This window comes from Schistocerca americana, chromosome 8 (assembly GCF_021461395.2).
Source record: "Schistocerca americana isolate TAMUIC-IGC-003095 chromosome 8, iqSchAmer2.1, whole genome shotgun sequence".
Lineage (NCBI taxonomy): Eukaryota > Metazoa > Arthropoda > Insecta > Orthoptera > Acrididae > Schistocerca > Schistocerca americana.
In genome coordinates, this window is record NC_060126.1 from 438,934,743 (window position 1) to 438,954,981 (window position 20,239).

General features: G+C 41.0%; 1 protein-coding gene across 1 annotated transcript; it reads left to right on the plus strand.

Annotated features, from left to right (window-relative positions):
• Nucleotides 1–2,366: 2,366 nt before the first annotated feature.
• LOC124545903 (glycine-rich cell wall structural protein 1.8-like) lies at nucleotides 2,367–19,701 on the plus strand. Its single transcript, XM_047124863.1, has 3 exons — nucleotides 2,367–2,457; nucleotides 13,725–13,887; nucleotides 18,864–19,701. The coding sequence occupies exons 1-3, from the start codon at nucleotides 2,367–2,369 to the stop codon at nucleotides 19,699–19,701; spliced, it is 1,092 nt and encodes a 363-aa protein (XP_046980819.1).
• Nucleotides 19,702–20,239: the final 538 nt, after the last annotated feature.

A 20,239-nucleotide genomic window follows, 5' to 3' on the forward strand; every position in this document is an offset into this window, starting at 1 on the left:
TCTTTCTGAATGGTCAAAACTGAAGTATAGGCTTGGAGGGGTTACACTTCATATTTACAAAAGGTGTGAGTGTAGGCATTAGTTTAGAACAGAGCTTCCCCTCCAGCGCTCGGCATATCACACCCCTAACACTCTAACCACACATTCCCTGCCGATTGTGCATCTACCAGCTACATAGCTCACTCCACAATCGTGGTGCTTCATCTGTTACGTTAAATAATGTAGGTATTGCATTCCATACAAATTTCCTGCGTTCCAGATTCACTGGTTTGACTGGAAGTTTAGTGCAAAACTTCTCGTTGTTGAGCAGATATATTGCGTCTTGCTGCAAAATATCAGTTCTTCTTCTGTTTATTAGCCTTTCTTGGTTATTAAAGTAAAACGACATTCTTAAGTACGTAGCCATAGGTAACAAGATAGCTGTAAATAAACTGTCCTTTAATGCAGTCTCACAGCTCCTGGGGTCCTTAGGAGATTAAAGAAAGACAAACGTGGCGCCATCTTTTGGTTATTTTCGATTTTTATGGTATTATATACGATCTCCATTGTAAAAACTGTGTCTAGACCATACTGCTCGTACCCATCAGCTATCGTATTCAGAAGTGTCTTGGAGCGCTATTGTCGCAGAGTATAAGAAATAAGAACAGAAGTGTCGCAGTCGTGTATGTTAGATTGTGGTGGGGATCTTATAAAGAAAGCAGCATAAAGAACGCCTCGTCATCCCTTTTCCGAATACCGCCGGAGTCCTTGGGACCCCCACCAAATAATATTACAAGAATACATCGACGCAATTCATTGCCTTTGTGCTAGATTCGTTGCCGGTAAGTCTGATCAGTGCGAGAATGTTACGGAAATGTTCCCTGAGTGAAGACGGAGATACCTGGAGGGATGGAAACCTTCCGCGAAACACTTGTAGGTGAACTGTTGTATAGCTGACCTACCTATCGGTAGTTCTCTCTATAGAGCACAAGGGTCGATTATTTGTAGTTACTGTGTCACACGGGAATAGCGCAGAGTTGATGCTGTGGCTACATAATGAACTTTTCAAGTTAGTGTTATGTAATTAAAAATGTTTGTCACGAAGTTGTACATACCACATTAGTGTTCATTCCTCAATATTAATGTTCATCTAAATGGTGACAATTTTCGATGTCGTGTGTCGTGTCAGGAGCTCAACAATCAAAAGCTTCGGGACGGTTACGGGAAGATAACGTGGACTGGACTGCACCTAATTACAAGTTTCAAGTGAGAGAAACATGTGTAATATTACGAGCGTAGATACCTTCTCGTTTAGAATAACACACACCAACTTTTTTAAACATTCGCTTCACGCATGCTCGTATAATGAACGGAGACTAGTGGTTTTGTTTTAGTACTGTGGTTTTCGTCGACATGCGAAGCACTTTTTGAACAGTGAATTTCATATGTATTCTGTGTTGCATGTATCCGAATTGGATAATATTACTTCAACAATAACCTCAGTACGTCACAACGATCTACGAGACTGAAATTCAAATACTGACTACAGTTGTGGAATAATATTACTTCAACAATAACCTCAGTACGTCACAACGATTTACGAGATTCGAATTTAAATAATGACTACAGTTGTAGAATAATGTTATTGTGAACAGTGCAGCCAAACCTTTATCTGTTTTTAACAGAATGTATTGAATTCCGCCAGACTAAGTTGGCATTGTTCGTGTGAGTGGCTACGTGAGCTGCTAGGTAATAATTATTACAGGACCCTGAGGAGCAGGTAGGGCAAGGAGAGAAGAGTAACAGCCACGGAAAACCAAGTTTAGGCATGCAGTCGTTAAATATCCAATACATGTTTCTGTGTTTGGGGAGTACCTGCGTAGAACACGTATATACCACATTTCCCTCGAGTGTGTTACACATCATTGAGGAACTTTGGAGCACCAGCTTTTGACACAGACAGCAAAGTGATATTACTGCGTCCTATTTTCGTCTCGTACAAGGACCATAAACACAGAATAACGGAAGTTAGAGCTGCTTTAGATGAAGAGACACAATAATTTGTTTCTCATTCCTTTTGCGAGTGGAAAACGAATGGGTGTATGAGTGGTAGTGGTAGAAAGTACCCACTATTATGCAATATATAATCGTTTCCGTAATTTGTATGTTGGTGTATATTCCAGAACCTCTGAACAGTAATCGTTCATCATTTTCTTGAAGTCAAAATGTTGCTGAATTACAGAATAGGATCGTGGCAGGAATACATACATTTCTAGATGAAGATACTAATCAGTTTTTTCTGGTATGTGTTTCAAGATGTGGACTGCAAAAAGGAATTAATGCAGACTGAGGATGTTACAACGTCGACTCAGAAGTGCATTCCCGGTATGTCATTCATGAATGGCTGCGACCGGTGCTACTGCTCAGAGGATGGTGTATCAGCAGTATGCCAGTTCCTGCCCTGTAACGACGTCACAGGTGAGTTTCTGTGTGCCAGAACAGAAATGTCGTGTGAACGGTGCTTCATCTTCAACATCATCGTTAGCCTCTTGACAACTATGGCTCCGCTGAGGGCTCACTTAGTCTTTTCTGTGCAGTACCGTCTCACTTCACGCTTCCCATGTCGCCCAGGAACGTGCTCTAATGTCACCTACTCCGATTGCTTGAAGTCATTGTCTCTGACTCTTCCTGTCTCTCGGTAATCCATCAGAGAATATTTCAGGTCCATCTACCATTCATGCAAGAGGCTTTCGTCTCACGCACCTCCATATTATTTTCGCTGCCAACGTATTTATGTCAAACATTCCAGTCTTGCCTCTCACCCATTTGTATATTTTCTGGTATCTCTCATAGTAAATAACTGCATATCTCCAGTCTTCACTGAACAGTCATCAGTTATTGAAAAGCTTACGCATTAAAAAAATCTATGTACCCCTTTTATCCATCAAAAATTGGAATTTCACGCAGCTTTTTGCCTCTTCCAGGCATTTGGGAAGCTCAGCTATGAAAAAAATGGTGGTTTACTCCGGGACCTTTTTACTCCATTGTTTATATAATTTCTTGTCTATTTACTCATTACTCCAATTTACTGAAAACGTCGATGTTCATTTACACTATTTTGTTTTCGATGTGCTTAATACACTTTAGTTTATCGTATTACAATTGATTATCAGGTGAGATCCTCAATTACTATCTTCCATTAACTGTAGAATTTATTTTGAATATACACTGAAGAGCCAAAGAAACTGGTACACCTGACTGCAATCGTGTAGGGCCTCCGTGCGCACGCAGAAGTGCCACAACAAAGTGTGGCATGGACTCGACTAATGTCTGAAGTAGTGCTGGACGGAACTGACACCATGAATCCTGCTGGACTGTCCATAAATCCGTAAGAGCACGAGGGGGTGGAGATGTCTTCTGAACAACACGTTGCAAGGCATCCCAGATATGCTCAATAATGTTCTCTTCTGGAGAGTTTGGTGGCCATCGGAAGTGTTTAAACCCAGAATAGTGTTCCTAGAGCCACTCAGTAGCAATTCTGGACGTGTGGGGTGTCACATTGTCCTGCTGGAATTGCCCAAGTCTGTTGGAAAGAACAATTGAGATGAATGGATGCAGGTGATCAGACAGGATGCTTTCGTACGTGTCACCTATCAGAGTCGTATCCAGATGTATCAGTGATCCCATATCACTCCAACTGCACACGCCCCCACCATTACAGAACCTCCACCAGTTTTAAGAGTCCCCTGCTGATATGCTGGGCCCATGGCTTCACGTGGTTTCCTCCATACCTGCTCGATAAAATTTGAAACGAGACTCATCCGACCAGATAACATGTTTCAAGTCATCAACAGTCCAATGTCGGTGTTGAGGCGTAAAGCTTTGTCTCGTGCAGTGATCAAGGGGACCCGAGTGGGCCTTCGGCTCCTAATGCCGAGATCGACGATCTTTCGTTGAATGGTTCGCACGCTGACACTTGTTGATGGCCAAGCATTGAAATCTGCAGCAACCTGAGGAAGGGTTGCACGTCCGTCAAGTTGAACAATTCTCCTCAGTCGTCGTTGGTTCCGTTCTTGCAGGCTCTTTTTCCAGCTGCAGCGATGTCGGAGATTTGATGTTTTAGTGGATTCCTGATATTCATGATACACTCGTAAAACGGACATACGGTAAAATCCCCACTTCATCGCTACCTCGAAGATGCTGTGTCCCTTCACTCATCCGCTGACTGTAACACCACGTCCGGACTCACTTAAATCTTGATAACCTGCCATTGTAGTAGCAGTAACTGATTAACAACTGTGGCAGAAACTCGTCTCATATAGGCGTAGCCATCTGCAGCGCCGTATTCTGCCTCTTTAGATATCTTTGTATTTGAGTAAGCATGCCTACACCAGTTTCTTCGGCTTTCCATAGTGGATTACAATCATGTTAGTAAAAGAGATTCATTTTGTTACATTACTGATTTTCGGTTACAAATCTGAAGACGTCTTCTGGTTCTGGTGACTGCGGCCTTATTGACACTTTACCTCCTTGCTTGATTCTATTTCAATTCTGAACCTCCGACTATATGTCTCTGATAAAATCCACTGATATCTGAAGCATTACCATACGCATTATTGTGTCAGCTACTGTGGGATTCTGCGCGGACACAATCAAGGAAGGAGAGGTGATGCGATGGCGGTGGTAGGAATACAAAATGATCTGTACATTAAACTCTCTAATTAATTGATCACTTTATTTCTAAAAAAAATAAAATAAACATAACTTGACTTGCTTCCTCTCCGTCCTACATGCAAGTACTTTTCAGTATTGCTGCTTGGGGAACGCAGGCTAAGTATCAACTTCCTATTAGTCAGTACTGAAGCTCTCGAAGTCTGCGACCGAACTGGGCCAACCAGTTATGGGTGGCTGGTTGAATCAGTGTTGACACGGGGCGCTGAACTTTGTCTTCCTGAAGGTGTGGCGTTGTTCACTCTTCCAATTGGCATGCGGGTCTCCCCTTCCTGATGCTGTTTCGCACCGCTGCTCTGGTTGGTAAGCAGTCAATGCTTTAGGACTGTACATACACCCTTCAGTGTAATAGAGCTGTTTACTCACTGACCCTTTGTAAAGTTTTACCTGAAATTGAGTCAAATTCTTTCTCGAAGAAAACCCACTATGTGATTCCAGATTATAATTTTCCTACAATTTTGAAATATTATTTTCGTATATGGCAGTTTTTTTTTTGTATTCGGGACGTTTATACAAAAGATACTTTGACAGAAACTGCTGGTGCGTTAAAGAATAATTTAAACAGCAGTTCACGGTGTTGTAATGTGTTGGTGCATAAGTTGGCAGCGTTTTTCTATAAATTTAACAAACACAACTGATACATATAATAGAGCCTTTAGTCATCAATATGATGTTCTCCTTCACTATTTACAACTGTCTACCAATGCTAGGGTAACCTTTCAATTCCGCGTCTGTAGAAATCACGTGCATCCAAGACGAAGAACACATTGATCCGTGTTTGGAGCGCATTTTCGTCCGGAAAGGAAGTTCGTTGAAGATTGTTTCATAGAGAGCCGAAAAGGCGAAAATCTGAAGGTTCAAGATCAGGTGAATAAGGTGGATGCGAAATGACTTCACAACGCAACTCCTGTATAGTGCGTTTCGTCAGTCTATCAGAATGCGGGCGGACGTTACTGTGGAGTACCATCACTTCACGTGTCCTTCCTGGTCATTGCTCTTGGACTGCATCTGCAAGACGTCTCAGTTGTTGACAATAAACGTCAACAGTGAAGGTTTCCTCTCTTCAAAGCAATTCGTAGTACACCACACCGCTGCTGCTCCACCACATTCATAATATTATCTTTTGCGGATGAGAGCAGGCTTTGTAAGGGGAGTTGCTGCTTTGTTTGGGTTCAACTATTCCTTTCTTTTCCTTATTTTAGCAAAAGGACACCGTCTCTCGTCACCAGTAACGATACAGAACAGGAATGGTTGGTGCTGTTCAGGAGCCAATTGATGACGACAAGCAGAGATGCACATATGGCCACCGGCAAATTTTTGTGATTTTTACTTAGAGCCTGCAGCACCCACACACCCGATTTTTGAACTTTCCCCATTGCATGCAAATGTAGTGCGATGATGGAATGACGACAGTCCATCACATGAGAGTGGATCGTTGTGGAATAACGTGTTTAAACGATCTTTGTCAAACCACGGTCTTCCTGAACGTGGTAATTTACTAATGTCTTAAAACGAGGAAACCATTTCCTTGTCATGCTCTGTCCAGCGGCACTGTCAGCACACAAGGCTCAAATATTTTTGGGTGCTCCTGCTGCTGGTAGCGCTCTATTGAACTCAAACTGAAGAATACGTCGGAAATTTTCCGACTTCTCCATTTCGCACTCCATTTTTTAACGCCTACAGCTCTACTCACTATTTCTAAATTCCAAAATTATAATAATGTAACTCAAAAAGCAACAATGGACTACAAATAAAAAATGACAGTTACAAAGCAACCGGAATACCAACACACAAAACAAATATGCTATGAACTTATGCACCAACCTAATATAATGTCATTTCTAAAGTTTATCAAACCTGTGGAACACCAAGAACAAAAGAATTTACACAAATACAGGTTTCCAAGGAACCAGAAAGTTAAAGATAATTAAAAGCTCTTCATTTTGAAACACCCCCATTATATCTCTTATTGGGTTTAGTGTGATTTAACGAAGACGCCATACAGTTAATTATTATGAATATATGACCGTGTGCTTAATGGATTAAAGGTCACCCGTTTTTCTGCTGTGGTTTTGGGGGAATTTAAACCGAGTGCGGCTTTCTGAGACGGAATAGTTAGTGACTAAAAGTTTCCAGAATGAGATTTTCACTCTGCAACGGAGTGTGCGCTGATATGAAACTTCCTGGCAGATTAAAACTGTGTGCCCGACCGAGACTCGAACTCGGGACCTTTGCCTTTCGCGGGCAAGTGCTCTACCATCTGAGCTACCGAAGCACGACTCACGCCGGTTCTCACAGCTTTACTTCTGCCAGTATCTCGTCTCCCACCTTCCAAACTTTACAGAAGCTCTCCCGCGAACCTTGCAGAACTAGCACTCCTGAAAGAAAGGATACAGCGGAGACATGGCTTAGCCACAGCCTGGGGGATGTTTCCAGAATGAGATTTTAACTCTGCAGCGGAGTGTGCGCTGATATGAAACTTCCTGGCAGATTAAAACTGTGTGCCCGACCGAGACTCGAACTCGGGACCTTTGCCTTTCGCGGGCAAGTGCTCTACCATCTGAGCTACCGAAGCACGACCCACACCTGGTGCTCACAGCTTTACTTCTGCCAGTATTGGCAGGTAGGAGACGAGATACTGACAAAAGCAAAGCTGTGAGCACCGGGCGTGAGTCGTGCTTCGGTAGCTCAGATGGTAGAGCACTTGCCCGTGAAAGGCGAAGATCCCGAGTTCGAGTCTCGGTCGGGCACACAGTTTTAATCTGCCAGGAAGTGACTAAAAGTTTGTCTATTATTAAAGACCACAAAGGTTGCGATATAGAAACTGATATGTATTTTCTACTAACACACAAATTCTGAGGCAGTAGCTACCTTCCCCTTACACGATTAGTTACGGTTATATCTGATATTGGTTGCTAATTTTAAGTAATTCGCCACACGCAATGATGATGGTTAACATTCACAACAATCCTCACTGCAATCCATGGTTATTGCTGGCCAATGCAGTTGACGCGAAAAACGTAATTCGGCACTTGTCACTTTTGGTTTCATATCAGTCGCTAATCGGTATTGATGAGGATCAACTCCATGACGATAAGGGGACGTGCTCATTTGCCACACTCCGGTGAATTACAATTTACTCCTCACTCGGCACATCCGCCATTGACGCCGTAGTCAGCTCGACAGCCATTTTTATTTTTTGTCAATCTTTCCATTACTGCTTTCACTCGACACTAATCTCATTGTCTCCTGCAGCGCTCGACAATCGACTCCTGTCGGCTATCGACCTGGGTGTCGAATACTAATATATATGTTTGTGAAATCACTGATCCCTTACATCCTCGCCCTTAAAACGTTCTTTGCAGCCACAGGCGAAAAAGAATAATAGGAAAAAATTATCACACAGCATATAAATGAAGATGAGGAGCATTAGATTTCGGTTCACTTACTGAAAGTTACAACATATCACAAATAATACCCTACTGACTCTGGTAGCAAACTGCCCCTACAGAAACATCATACAACATCAATCTATCTTAATTAACATAACATGGTAAATATTTTTGCAAACTTTCTCATATATTCAATAACCAAAAATCGTCACTTTCAAAGGTTTGTATGGACTGTTAACTACATATTTGTTACTGATTCTTATTCTATAACTTGCTACAGCAAATACGAGAAAAAACTAGTCGAATGCTAACTATCCCTTCGGTATGCCGTCCTTTCAGTGGGGTTCCTGCCATCCATACCACTATCACACTTACTCATAATTCACTTGGTCAACACACCCAAAAGTTTAGGAATAAATTCACAACTTCTTCATTTGAGTCTTTAACACAAGCAAAATTGAATATGAGAACAAAATATAGCATTTATACCTTGAATTAAGCAATTATTTTACAATTCCTCATACCTCTACAGATTGATTCAATAATCTTAAATGCTCCATTATTGCACTAAACATGTCTTACATAACTATTTGCATCGCTAGAACTAATGTAGTCACCAATGAAAATTTTGAATTACTGAAAATTTCATTTGGCCAAATATTAATGCTGTCATAAGTGAATTGTTATCACTAATGTTCAGATGAGAGGTACAATACTTCCTGTTATATTGACATTAATCCAAATTTGTTATATGGATATTTATTATTCATTACACAGTGCCACAATTCTGCTTCTAAAGCCCGACCGAAGTATAGCCATAATTGACGATGATAACTACTTGGACACATGACTTACTCATGAGTTACACTTTCAGTTTTATCAGCATACTTTGGATCACCCCATATACCTACAAATATCTACAAACAGATGTTGCTTGTGTGCTAAATGACAACTTCAAACACCGCATATTCAATACACCTCATTACACATAACTCCCTCAACTTAACAGCAACTTCAACAGCAAATATGTATATCTTCAACTTACATCAACCCTACATATTCGCTACAATAGCTACATAAAAATACTACTCCAGGCTCCTTGGTCTCTCTGTACATCATATTTCACATTATTTATTCAAACAAGTATCTCATCATGTATTTGTTTCTTTATATGCCTTTCTATTTACAAACTAATACATTACTTCGATTCTCTTACAGTTCCTTGACCTTTTCGTGCCTCATAAAAACAACTCTATAAGATTACACAAACTCTTGTTTGATCAGTTAGATTCCCACCACATTTTATAAACATTGGCTTTATGATCTGGTTCTCATTTTATTACTTCTAGCACAAATAGCTTTGTAATGTTCTGACACTAAACTGATTTTTAAATTATTGATCCTCTGACATCACACACTATACACCAACAGTAACTACTTGTCCTTATTATAAGTCAACTATAAATTTGCTACATGGTTTTTGACTGAATTATTTGGACAACTACCTTTCTTACTACTACACACTAACTTTCTTAACATAAGGATAGAGAAATATGGTAGAGGAGTGAAACTTGAAATTAGAAATAAAGTCTCACTCAGCTGGGTGCATACCAGTCGCCACTTGACATACCATTGAAGGAGTTGCTGGCTACCTACACCTCCTCTGATTCTATTCCATTATCTTGGTAGACCTTATCCTCATGTGGTTATTATCTTTTACTATTTTCAACATGTTCCTTACCATGAGCTCTTTTTGTTTGCACATATTCCAGTTCAACTGTGTTCAGGTGATCAATTTTTGTGATCCTAGATGGTTCTTTATAAACATGGTTAAATTTTCTTCAATTTGGGGTGCACTTTTACTAGCACCAGGTTCCCCACTCGGTAAGTTATTGGCTTAACCAATTTATCATATCTCTCCTGTCTCCTATTTGCATTCTCTTTCATACTCAGTTCCACTAACTCTCATTTCTTCTCCTATGTTATGCCATTTCCAGCTGGATAATCCAATGGCTCACGAAGCACACTATCAGGTTCTTGGTTTAGTAAGATCTCTCATGGACTCATGTGGGAGAAGATTCCTGATACATTCAAATGCCCCCAGGTACTCCTTCCATGAAAGGCCATCGGTTTTTCTGCTCTGGTTTTGGGGGTATTTCAACAGAGTACGGCTGTTCTAAGATGGAATAGTTAATGATTGAAAGTTTTTCTATCATTAAAGACCATAAAGGTTGCGATATACAAACTGATATGTATTTTCTATTAACACACAAATTCTGAGGCAGTTACTATCTTTGCCTTACATGTTTATTTACGGTTATATCTTTTATTGGTTGTTGATTTTAAGTACTTCATCACATGCAATGATAATGGTTAACATTCACAACAATCCTCACTGCAATCCATGATTGTTGCTGACCGATGCAGTTGACATGAAACATTTAATACGGCACTTGTCACTTTCGGTTTTATATCACTCGCGAATTGGTATTGATGAGGGTCAAGTCCATGACGATAAGGGGACATGCTCATTTGTCACCCTCCGGTGAATTTAAAATTTACTGTTGATTCGGCACATCCACCACTGACACTGTACACGGCTCGCCAGCCATTTTTATTTTTTGCCAGTCTTTCCAGTACTGCTTTGCCTTGACACTAATCTCACTGCCCCCTGCAGCGCTCGACAATCGACTCCTGTCTGCTATCCACGTAGCTGTCGAATACTAATATCTATGTTCGTGGGATCACGGGTCCATTACATCTTCTGATAGGACTTCTTAGACCAACATTTAGTAAATGGTATGTATATCCAGAATGAGACTTTGATTCAGCAGCAGAGTGTGCGCTGATATGAAACTTCCTGGCAGATTAAAACTGTGTGCCAGATCGAGGCTAGAACTCAGGACCTTTGTCTTCCGTTGGCAAGTGTTCGACCACTCTGCCACTCGTAAAGTACTTGTCTTCGAAAGACGAAGGTTCTGAGTTCGAGTTTCGGTCCGCCACACAGATTTAATCTGCTTGGTATGTATTCGTTTAAAAACGCTACCACTCTGTTATATGCAATTGTATAATATGGGATCATTAAACTCTTCGCAAGTTTTACGAAACCAACGGCAGTGAGCCTACTAACTGATCACGCATAAGTGAAAACTTTGAAATAAACTTGGAAAGTGTGGAGGCAATCAAGTTAGAAATAACAACTTTCATGAAATGTGCGCTGTGTACACAGACAGCGCATTTACGTACACACTGCTGTCTCACTCCGTGAATCTGTTTTGAGATCCGAAAACCGAAACTTCGAGACTTCGAATAATTTTCTAAATAATTAGTTAATGACATTTAGTTCATGAGCAGGTTACTGTGTTTAAAGACCTCTTTTCAAATTTTTAGCGCTTTAGAACCCACTGGTACCTGTAAATTGTACTATGCCATATTCATAGCGCATTCGTTTGACAATCGCTAACGAAGCGTGCATTTTCGGAACTAAAGACTGGGTCATGTGCATGTGCATGGGAGATGCATGTGACAGCTGGCAGTCATGTTCAATGTCACAGCTCCTGAGCGCCCATCAAGCATACTGCAGACCAGTTCCAGCGTGAGAATTGCTTAAGTGGAGTTCTAGGGAAGCAGCCTACTCACGCTGTAGTAAATTCACATCAGTTTCCATTGTGTGCCAGCCAGTCTGCTGTAACTAGCTCTGACGTCATAAATGTTGCGCAATACCTTAAAAATCAAGCAAATGACCTAAAACTTTTCTAGCATGTCAGGAATAATACTAAATTAATGTGTGTTAAATATCAGTTCGATAACTTCAGTCATTTTCGAAATTTGGACGTTTTTCTGAAAAAATCATTGGCGCAACAGAAAAGAGCTAGAGACTTCAAAATTTATATTTAGATTCATCTTTCATAATGATTTAATAAAAACAGTACTTTGGATTTCACAAATTAAGATTTTAGTGGAAATTCATGATTTTGTGGTTTTCGTCTCAAAACTGAAGGAAGCAAGATAGATTAAGTAGGCTAATAAATAAGGCTAGGATGTTTAGATTTAAATAGGTTGGAGGTCCGCTATGACTATGAAGATGTGTAAAGTTTCCTTTTAGTACCTATAAAATTATAGCGATAGCGGATCTCAAAAGGGCCAGTTCAGAGCTCATCTACTGCGTACAGTGTAATTTAATTAATTCTCTCGCCCAGAATATTTAACTTAGCCACGTCAAAATTTTATTATCAATACTTACCTGCGTGCTGAATGCACGTTTAAATTAAGAGCTTCTTCGGCCATCAGCAAAAGAAGCTATAAATTATTATGTAACTTGAAGTGGTGCGTTACTAGCCCAGCGGCTAGTCGAGAGAGCCGAAAAGATCAGGCGTTCCCTTCGCCGTCCGCACCGCGGGTTTATATATAAGGACGCTGCGCGAGGAAGGCAAGGCCCCAGTTCTCTCCAGACGCTGAATGACATGCCATCTGTGTCGGGAGCCGCGTCGCATCAGTGTCACTGCTACAAACAGCCTCGGGTGCCGTATTAAGTTACTAGAGATACGCGGAACCATGAAAACATTTCATGTGAAGTGTTAATTCTGGGATGATTTTCATTATCTAGTTTCAGTTTGCGTATTGTCGTATTTTCACGTGCCGTCGCGGGACAGACATTCTACCAAATATTTAGCGTGGCGTTTGATGAAATATTTTCATCAAATTATGGCGAGCATTCATTTCAACATTTAATTCGGACATTTATAGTTGCATCAACGCATTAGACTCTGAACTGATCTGTTAGTTAGGTTGTAGGGATACTTGTGTTTTTTATCAGTGAATTTCAGAATATACTCAACTATTTTGGAAAACCGTTTTTGATTAGAAATCCCGGACAATCTCCTAATTCCTCAGAGCTATAAGCTGCAGCTATAATGGTATCTCAATTGAAGTGGGCACTAGGATCTCTAAATACTGGCTCCATGTTTTATTAAATCACTTTCTGGGTGCCAAGAAGTAAATAGAGAGCCAGTGTTGAGAACGGCGAAAGACAGCATTAACAACATTCTAAACGCCAGAAACTGATTCAACTTGCAAGCGTTTGTTACAGCAACTTTATTTTTACAAACTTACACACGCCGCCCCACAGAGTGAGAATGGAAAATATTCTGTGCAATTACAAATTTGCCATTTTCTTAATAAAACAGATGTGTAGATCATTAAGAAAAATCACATGAGATTTTTTTTTTTTTCTAGTCGCCAGTCAGGCGCCTCCCCAGGTGTTGGATAGGGGAAAGCCCCTCATATATTGGTGGCACCGGGAAAATTGAATACCTGGGGTGGACCAAAACTGGCAACGTGTTGGCGTCTGTACTCTAGTGGAGCGGCCTACCAAAGGGGTCTGTACCCCATGTCGGGGATGGCCTGCAAATTGCATCGCCAATCCGCTCTGAAGCAAGCGTGGCGATTGTGCTTCTCACCTTTGAGTAATGATGTGTGACATTAATGTTAAATTTTCCGGAATAATAGCGACACAGTCGGATCTCTGGGTGGGAGCAACTTTGATGTCCCAAACACCAAGATGTGCTGAGAAGAATATTCAGATTTTTCAAGTCTGTACAATTAACTGTCGCTCTGTAACAGGCAACGACAGACTAGAAGAGATCGAGAAGGAGCCAACATACATCAACTTGAGTATTGTTGCTTTAAGTGTAGTACGCCGGGAAGGGAAAGACTGTCTCCGTTTGCACTCAGGCAACTTGTTCTACTTTTGTGGCTACCCAGAAGGAAATCTCAAAGGAGATGGGTTCTTAATTAACAAGAATAGCGATGACGGAGTATCTGTCTTAGAGGGAAATCCAGCAGGATAGCTCGAATGGTCCCTAAGGTGTTGAATAGGTATAAAATATAGATTGTCCAGCCACCATGACGAAGAAAATGAATCTTTTGATGAAAGCCTGGATAGCATCTGTAAAAAAGGTAGCGATTGACACTTCCAGATGATTATTGGCTATTTTAATGCAAAGGTTGGCACCAAGAAACAAGGTGGTGTGCAACTATGGGATTGATGACCGAAACGACATAGGTGATAGATTAGTCCAGTTTGCTGAGTACAGCAATATGTCTATCATGAATACGTTCTTTAACAAGCACCATGACCGAAAATGGACTTGGAAGAGCCCAAATGTCAGTGTCAAAAATGAGACTTTATTCTGAGAAACATTCCGCAGATTGTAAAAGACGTATCGGTGCTAAATCAGTTCAACACTGGCAGTGATCACCGTCTGGTGAGAGCAAGCGTCGAACTTAATGTGACAGATGAAAGCAATAAACTTATGAAAGGGAAGAGAAGCGTAATCAACCTTAAAATGGTGGAATGACATTCGGCCGGCCGCTGTGGTCGAGCGGTTCTAGGCGCTTCAGTCTAGAACCGAGCTGTTGCTATGGTCGAAATTTCGAATTCTGCCTCGGGCACAGATGTGTGTGATGTCCTTCGGTCAGTTGGGTTTAAGTACTTCTATGTCTAGGGGACTGATGACCTCAGATGTTAAGTCCCATACTGCTTATAGCCATTTGAACCATTTGAAGAACATTCGTCGAAATTCCGAGAAGTCTTCCAAAGCAAGTTCCACGTAACTAAAGACAGAGCTTTGGCGGGAATGATTGTTTCAAGTGCACAAGAAGTTTGTGATCTATGCCAAAAGAATAAATAACAAGAAGTTCAGCGCCAAAACTAAAAACCTTTTACAACAGAGGAGAGAAATGAAAATACAAACCAATCGTGACATGGTAGCGTATTTCGAATATATAAGGCAGTGCGAAGAGAAATGAAAATGACGAACAGAAATTTAGTTTAGACACCTTACGAGCAAGCTTAAAGAAGAACACAAGTTTAAAGTAAGCCAAACGCAAACTCACAATCTGTAGAAAGCAGGTTATCGCACTTGATGGAAATGAATCACTGACAAGGAGGACGTTTTGAAGTTTATCAGAGAATTTTATAGCAATCTGTACAGCAAACGAAGGGAACCTTTGAGTGTTCCCAAATTAAATGATGTACCTAGTGTTCCAGATATACTCCCATCGGAATTCAAGTGTGCTCTTGATAGCATGAAGAAGGGAACAGTGCCGGGTGATGATGAGCTCAGTGTTGACATCCTGACACTGGCAGGAGAGGTAACAATAAATGTCTTGGCAAAAGCATTTACTTCGTGCCTGCACTATGCTTCAACCGCACTATCGTGGAACAAGGCAAAGATCATGTTCATACACAAGAAAGGAAATATTCACAATATCAAAAACTATCGTCGCATCAGTTTGCTCTCAATCTTGTACAAAATTTTCACAATGATCCGGTTGAATCGACTTAGTTTCCCCATAGACGCACCCCAGCCTGTAGAACAAGCAGTATTCCAAAGCAATTTTAGCACTATTGACCACATTCTAACCGTTAGAGAAGAGATAAGCAGAGCAAATGAATAACAACTGCCTCTCTGCATTGCCTTTGTTGATTTTGAAAAGGCGTTTGACTCTATTAGCCGTATAGCTGTCCTCATAGCTTTGAGTGAGCAAGGAGTGGGAGCAGCGTACACTGAAGTGCTCAGCAGTATCTACGAGACTTCTTCAGCTTATGTTAATGTCGGTGAATCAACCTCATCATGAGGGGTGTCAATCAAAGCGATCCTACCTCCCCAGAACTGTTCTCGGCTGTACTGAAAAGGGCTATGTCAGAGCTGAGCTGGGAAGGTAAGGGAATTACAATTAATGGAACAATGTTTACCAACTTGAGGTTTGCTAATGACATTGCCTTACTGGCCAACCACTTCGCAGAGCTGAAAAACATGGTTACAGATCTAGCATCTGAATGTCAGTTGGTTGGCTTGAACAAGAACCTTCCCAAAATGAAAGTAATATCCAACAAACGGGTTCCAGCTGGAGATGTAAAGTCAAGGACAGTCCATTAGAAGAGGTCAGTGAATATATCTACCTAGGTCACATAATAAATATAAAGGGGAATGTAAGGCTGGATATCTATCGGCAAATGATGCTTGGCTGGCAAGCATTTGGGAGGAATTAAACAGTGTTCAGATCAAAAATGCCAGTAAATCTGAAGAATACAGTATTTGATCAACGCATGCTTCCTGTGCTGACGTATGGTTGCGAGACATGGACGTTGAACTAATTTACAAAAGGGAAACTTAGGACACCACAGAGAGACATGGAAAGATCAATGCTGGGTTATACAGGAAAGTATAGGAAAAGGGCAGATGGCATAAGTTCTGTGACGAAGGTTTGAGACATCTTACAGAGAACAGGCCCCTTGAAATGGAAGTGGGCTGGCCACGTCGAGAGAAGAAAAGACAGCAGATGGACGAAGCTAGTAGTGGAGTGGAGTCCAACATAGCATCGGAGGTCTAGAGGCAGACCACCAGACAGATGGGCCAAAAATATCTAGAAGATCGCTGGTAGTACCTGCCAGAGAACTGCCCAAGACCGTTTCACTTGGAGAGGACTGCTGAAAGCCTACCTTAATCCATGACTCGAACAGGCCCATCATTTAATGATTGGGTTGGCTGGTGATGATGATGATGATGATGATGATGATGATGATGATTGTCTGCACTCGTTTGAAACATTAAAAATTTTAAACGAATTACTTCAAAATCAGAAGGCTGTGTACTGAAGAATTACAAAGGTAAAATTACGCTGTCTCTATTGGTAGCCCTGTGGGAAACAACACCTTAGCTTTTGTAATATAGACTCTTGTGTATGAATAAGTTTTAAGAATTCTGTTGCATGGCGACCAGATTCTAACAAAACGTTGAAAATGTAAATCAAGAAACCAAGCACAACATATATACGATAGTAACTGAGAAGGAACAAATGGTGGAATGGAAGACTGCAGCAGTAGAAATTTTAAGACGATCCCTGAATGAAATGGATGTTTGTCACTCAACGTTATTCGGTGGTGGGTACTCAAAAGCGCACAACAGTGTAGTAACAGCTCGGCATTATACGGAAAGATTATTACAAAATTTGAAAATGTGGATCACGTCCAGAAGAGGATAGCCAGCAGGCTGAGGAAGTCGAAACTAAGCTTGAGAAACAACTTTCTTATGGTCAAACCATTAGAAGTAACTGGCAAACAAAATTATTGATGAATTACAACAATAGTATAGGAGAGCCATTAGGAATAGCATTGATGATTCATTCAGAATGAGTTGTGTAGTATGGACATCTCTTCCATTAGAAACCATTAGATTGCCTTCGCCCTCCTTGGCCAAATTCATGGTGCAAGTATCACAACGCCCAGTACTCAAACTCTTGATACAGTTTTAAATATTCCATTCCAGCAGCGGTCCAGGAAGTCATAAAGCACATTTACAGAGCCTTGACACATCCTGCCTTGTTGAAGAAAAATCCATATGGACACACTTCGATTCCAAATGAGTCTTTCAGCAGGAGAAAGCACTAACGTGGGGGGAGGGGTCCGTGATGCTGTTACTGCTCTCAATGAGGGCAACGTTGGTTGGGCGAAAGTGCTGCAGTATGAGGAAATCATTCCTGGAATAAATACCATCAAAGTGCTTCAGAAGTTGACCAAGTTCTGCATCGACAAAGTTCAGTATGAAGCAGAAACTGCCAAAACACACGTTAAGTAAGTTTAGGCACTTCAAACTGCAGAATCTGCTAATAAAAATTTACATTTTAAGTTGAATTTTTCCCTAAATCCAAGGAAGCGCATCGAATAGAGTATTCAAATTATCAGGGAGTTGCAACCTTCACACTTTTAGTCTGCCAGACTAAAATAAAATAAAAATATGAAATGTAATTAATATTATTTTGGAGAAAGTACAAAAATATTATACAAAATTTTGGCTGAACGCTGAATACTTATTAATGTATCCTCTCGATTCTCCAATGTCGAACATGTTTGACTTTCCTAAACTTTCAGCAATCTCGATACCAAGCAATCTGCTTTTTCATCCTTCAGGTCTTTTACCAATAAATCCCCCCCCCCTCCCCAAACTTTTACTGATGTACTTCGTGCAATGTGTCACAGAATGTAGCAGGAAGAAAACCTAATGCATCAAATTAGGGAAAGTACCCTCTGTGATGTACTTTGCAGATGCTTGGCAGAGCACAGATGTGAATGTGCTAAGATCTCTCTATAAACAGAGACACTTTCTGTCCATTTCTTAAAATTTAGTTCAATGAATTGCAATGTTAGGTTTTTTATTGTAAGGAGTGTCAATTATTTTCCTGCTATAAAAGACAAATTTATTTAAAATCTCTGTTGCACAGTAATTCCTTGTGATAATTTAGATATCTTTATATACTTTCAATATAGTTAGTTTATTATCTGTGCATGAATATTCCAGAAAATGCTCTCTGCTAAAGATATGGTTTGTCGAGTGTCAGCTGACCTTTACCCTAAAAAATAAAGGAACATATATAAGTAAACATACTTATTTTAACACGTTTCTTTTTTGTAGGTATGATGCTACAACTGGAATCGAGCACTACAACTAGAGTTGAAAGTGAAGCTGGAGGTTTAAGTGGAGGTGTAAGACTAGGGGGAACTGAAAAAGGAAATGGAGGTGGAGCTGGAGGTAGAGTTGGAACTGAAGGTGGAGACAGAACTGGAGATGGGGGTGAAACTGGAGATGGGGGTGCAAGAGGAGGTGGAGGTGGAAGTGGAGATGAAAGTGGAGGTGGAGATGGAGGTGGAAGTGGAGGCGGAGGTGGAAGTGTTCGGAGAGGCAGAGGTGCTCTTGGCAGTGGAAGTCGAAGTGAAGGTAGGGGTAGTGGTACAGTTGAAGGTGGACATTTAGGTAGAGATGGAAGTGGAGGCGTTGGTGGTAGAAGGGGTAATGTAGGTGGGCATAGAGGTGGAGTTAGTGGTGGAACTGTTGTTGGAGGTGAAGATGGAGGTGGAAGTGGTGGCAGACGAAATAGTGGCAGAGGTGGTGGAAATGTTGGTCGAGGTGTAGCTAGCAGTGGAGTTGGAGGTGGAGGTAGAGGTGGAGGTGGGGAAGGAGGTAGAAGTAAAGTTGGAGCTGCTGGAAGTGGAGCTGGTGTAGGAGTTAGTGGAAATGGAGGTGGACATAGAGGTGGAGATGTTGGAGGAATTGGTGATCGAAGTGGAAGTGGGAGTGAAGGTGGTCTTAGATGGCATAGTAGTAAGGGTGGTGAAGATGCTGGTGAAAATGGAGATGGGCGGAGAAGTGAATGTGGAGGTGGACGAGGAGATGGACATACAGGTGGAGGTAGAGGTGGCGATGGAGCAGGAAGTAGAAGTAGAGTTGGAGTTGCAGGAAGTGGAGTTGGATTAGGGGTTGGAATTGGGGTTGGAGTGGGAGTAGGAGTTGGAATTGGAGTAGGAGTTGGAGGTGGAGTTGGAGTTGGAATTGGAGTTGGAGTTGAACCTGGGGATGGAAGTGGAAATGGTCACAGGGGTGAAGATAGAATGCGTTTAGTACCTGACCGTCCATGCATGCCAGGGAATGTGGTCTTTCGAAACCACACCTATAACTGCTTTTGTTTAGGTGATAGTGACAAAGTTTTATGTCTTGATCTGGAAGTCAGAGCTATAGGCAAAGATGAGTTGACTTCTTAGAATAGAATCACAATCCAATCTTATCAGTTAAATGTTAGTTTTAAGTGATCTCTTGATTACATATGTTGTGAACTCTCTGTAACTCTGTAACACAACACAGGACAAACTTAATTGTTTGCAGAGAAACAGTGACACATCGACATTTACTGCAGAAGTTGTTGCTTTTGAATTTTGCTACGTGTTATACAGCATTGAGTGATATATTCGTTTTATGTTCCCTAGCTTCTGCCTCTACAGAAATGAAAGAATTCAGATGAGCTACATTTATTCACTCTTTCACCATATTATGTAGCAACATGTCATTAAGTATGGCATTCAGTGATGTGAGACGAGAGGTACAAGTTACAGGCCGAAGAATGTGTAAAAAATAAATAAATAAATATGTAAATACACTGAACTCAGTTTATATCTTGCGGATGCCATATTGGTAATAGCCGACAATGAAGTAATACCCAGTTTGAGCCAGCGAGGTGTAATAAAACCGACATTGTTCATGTTGTACACTAACGACGTCGTTAATAGTATTAGTTGCAATCTA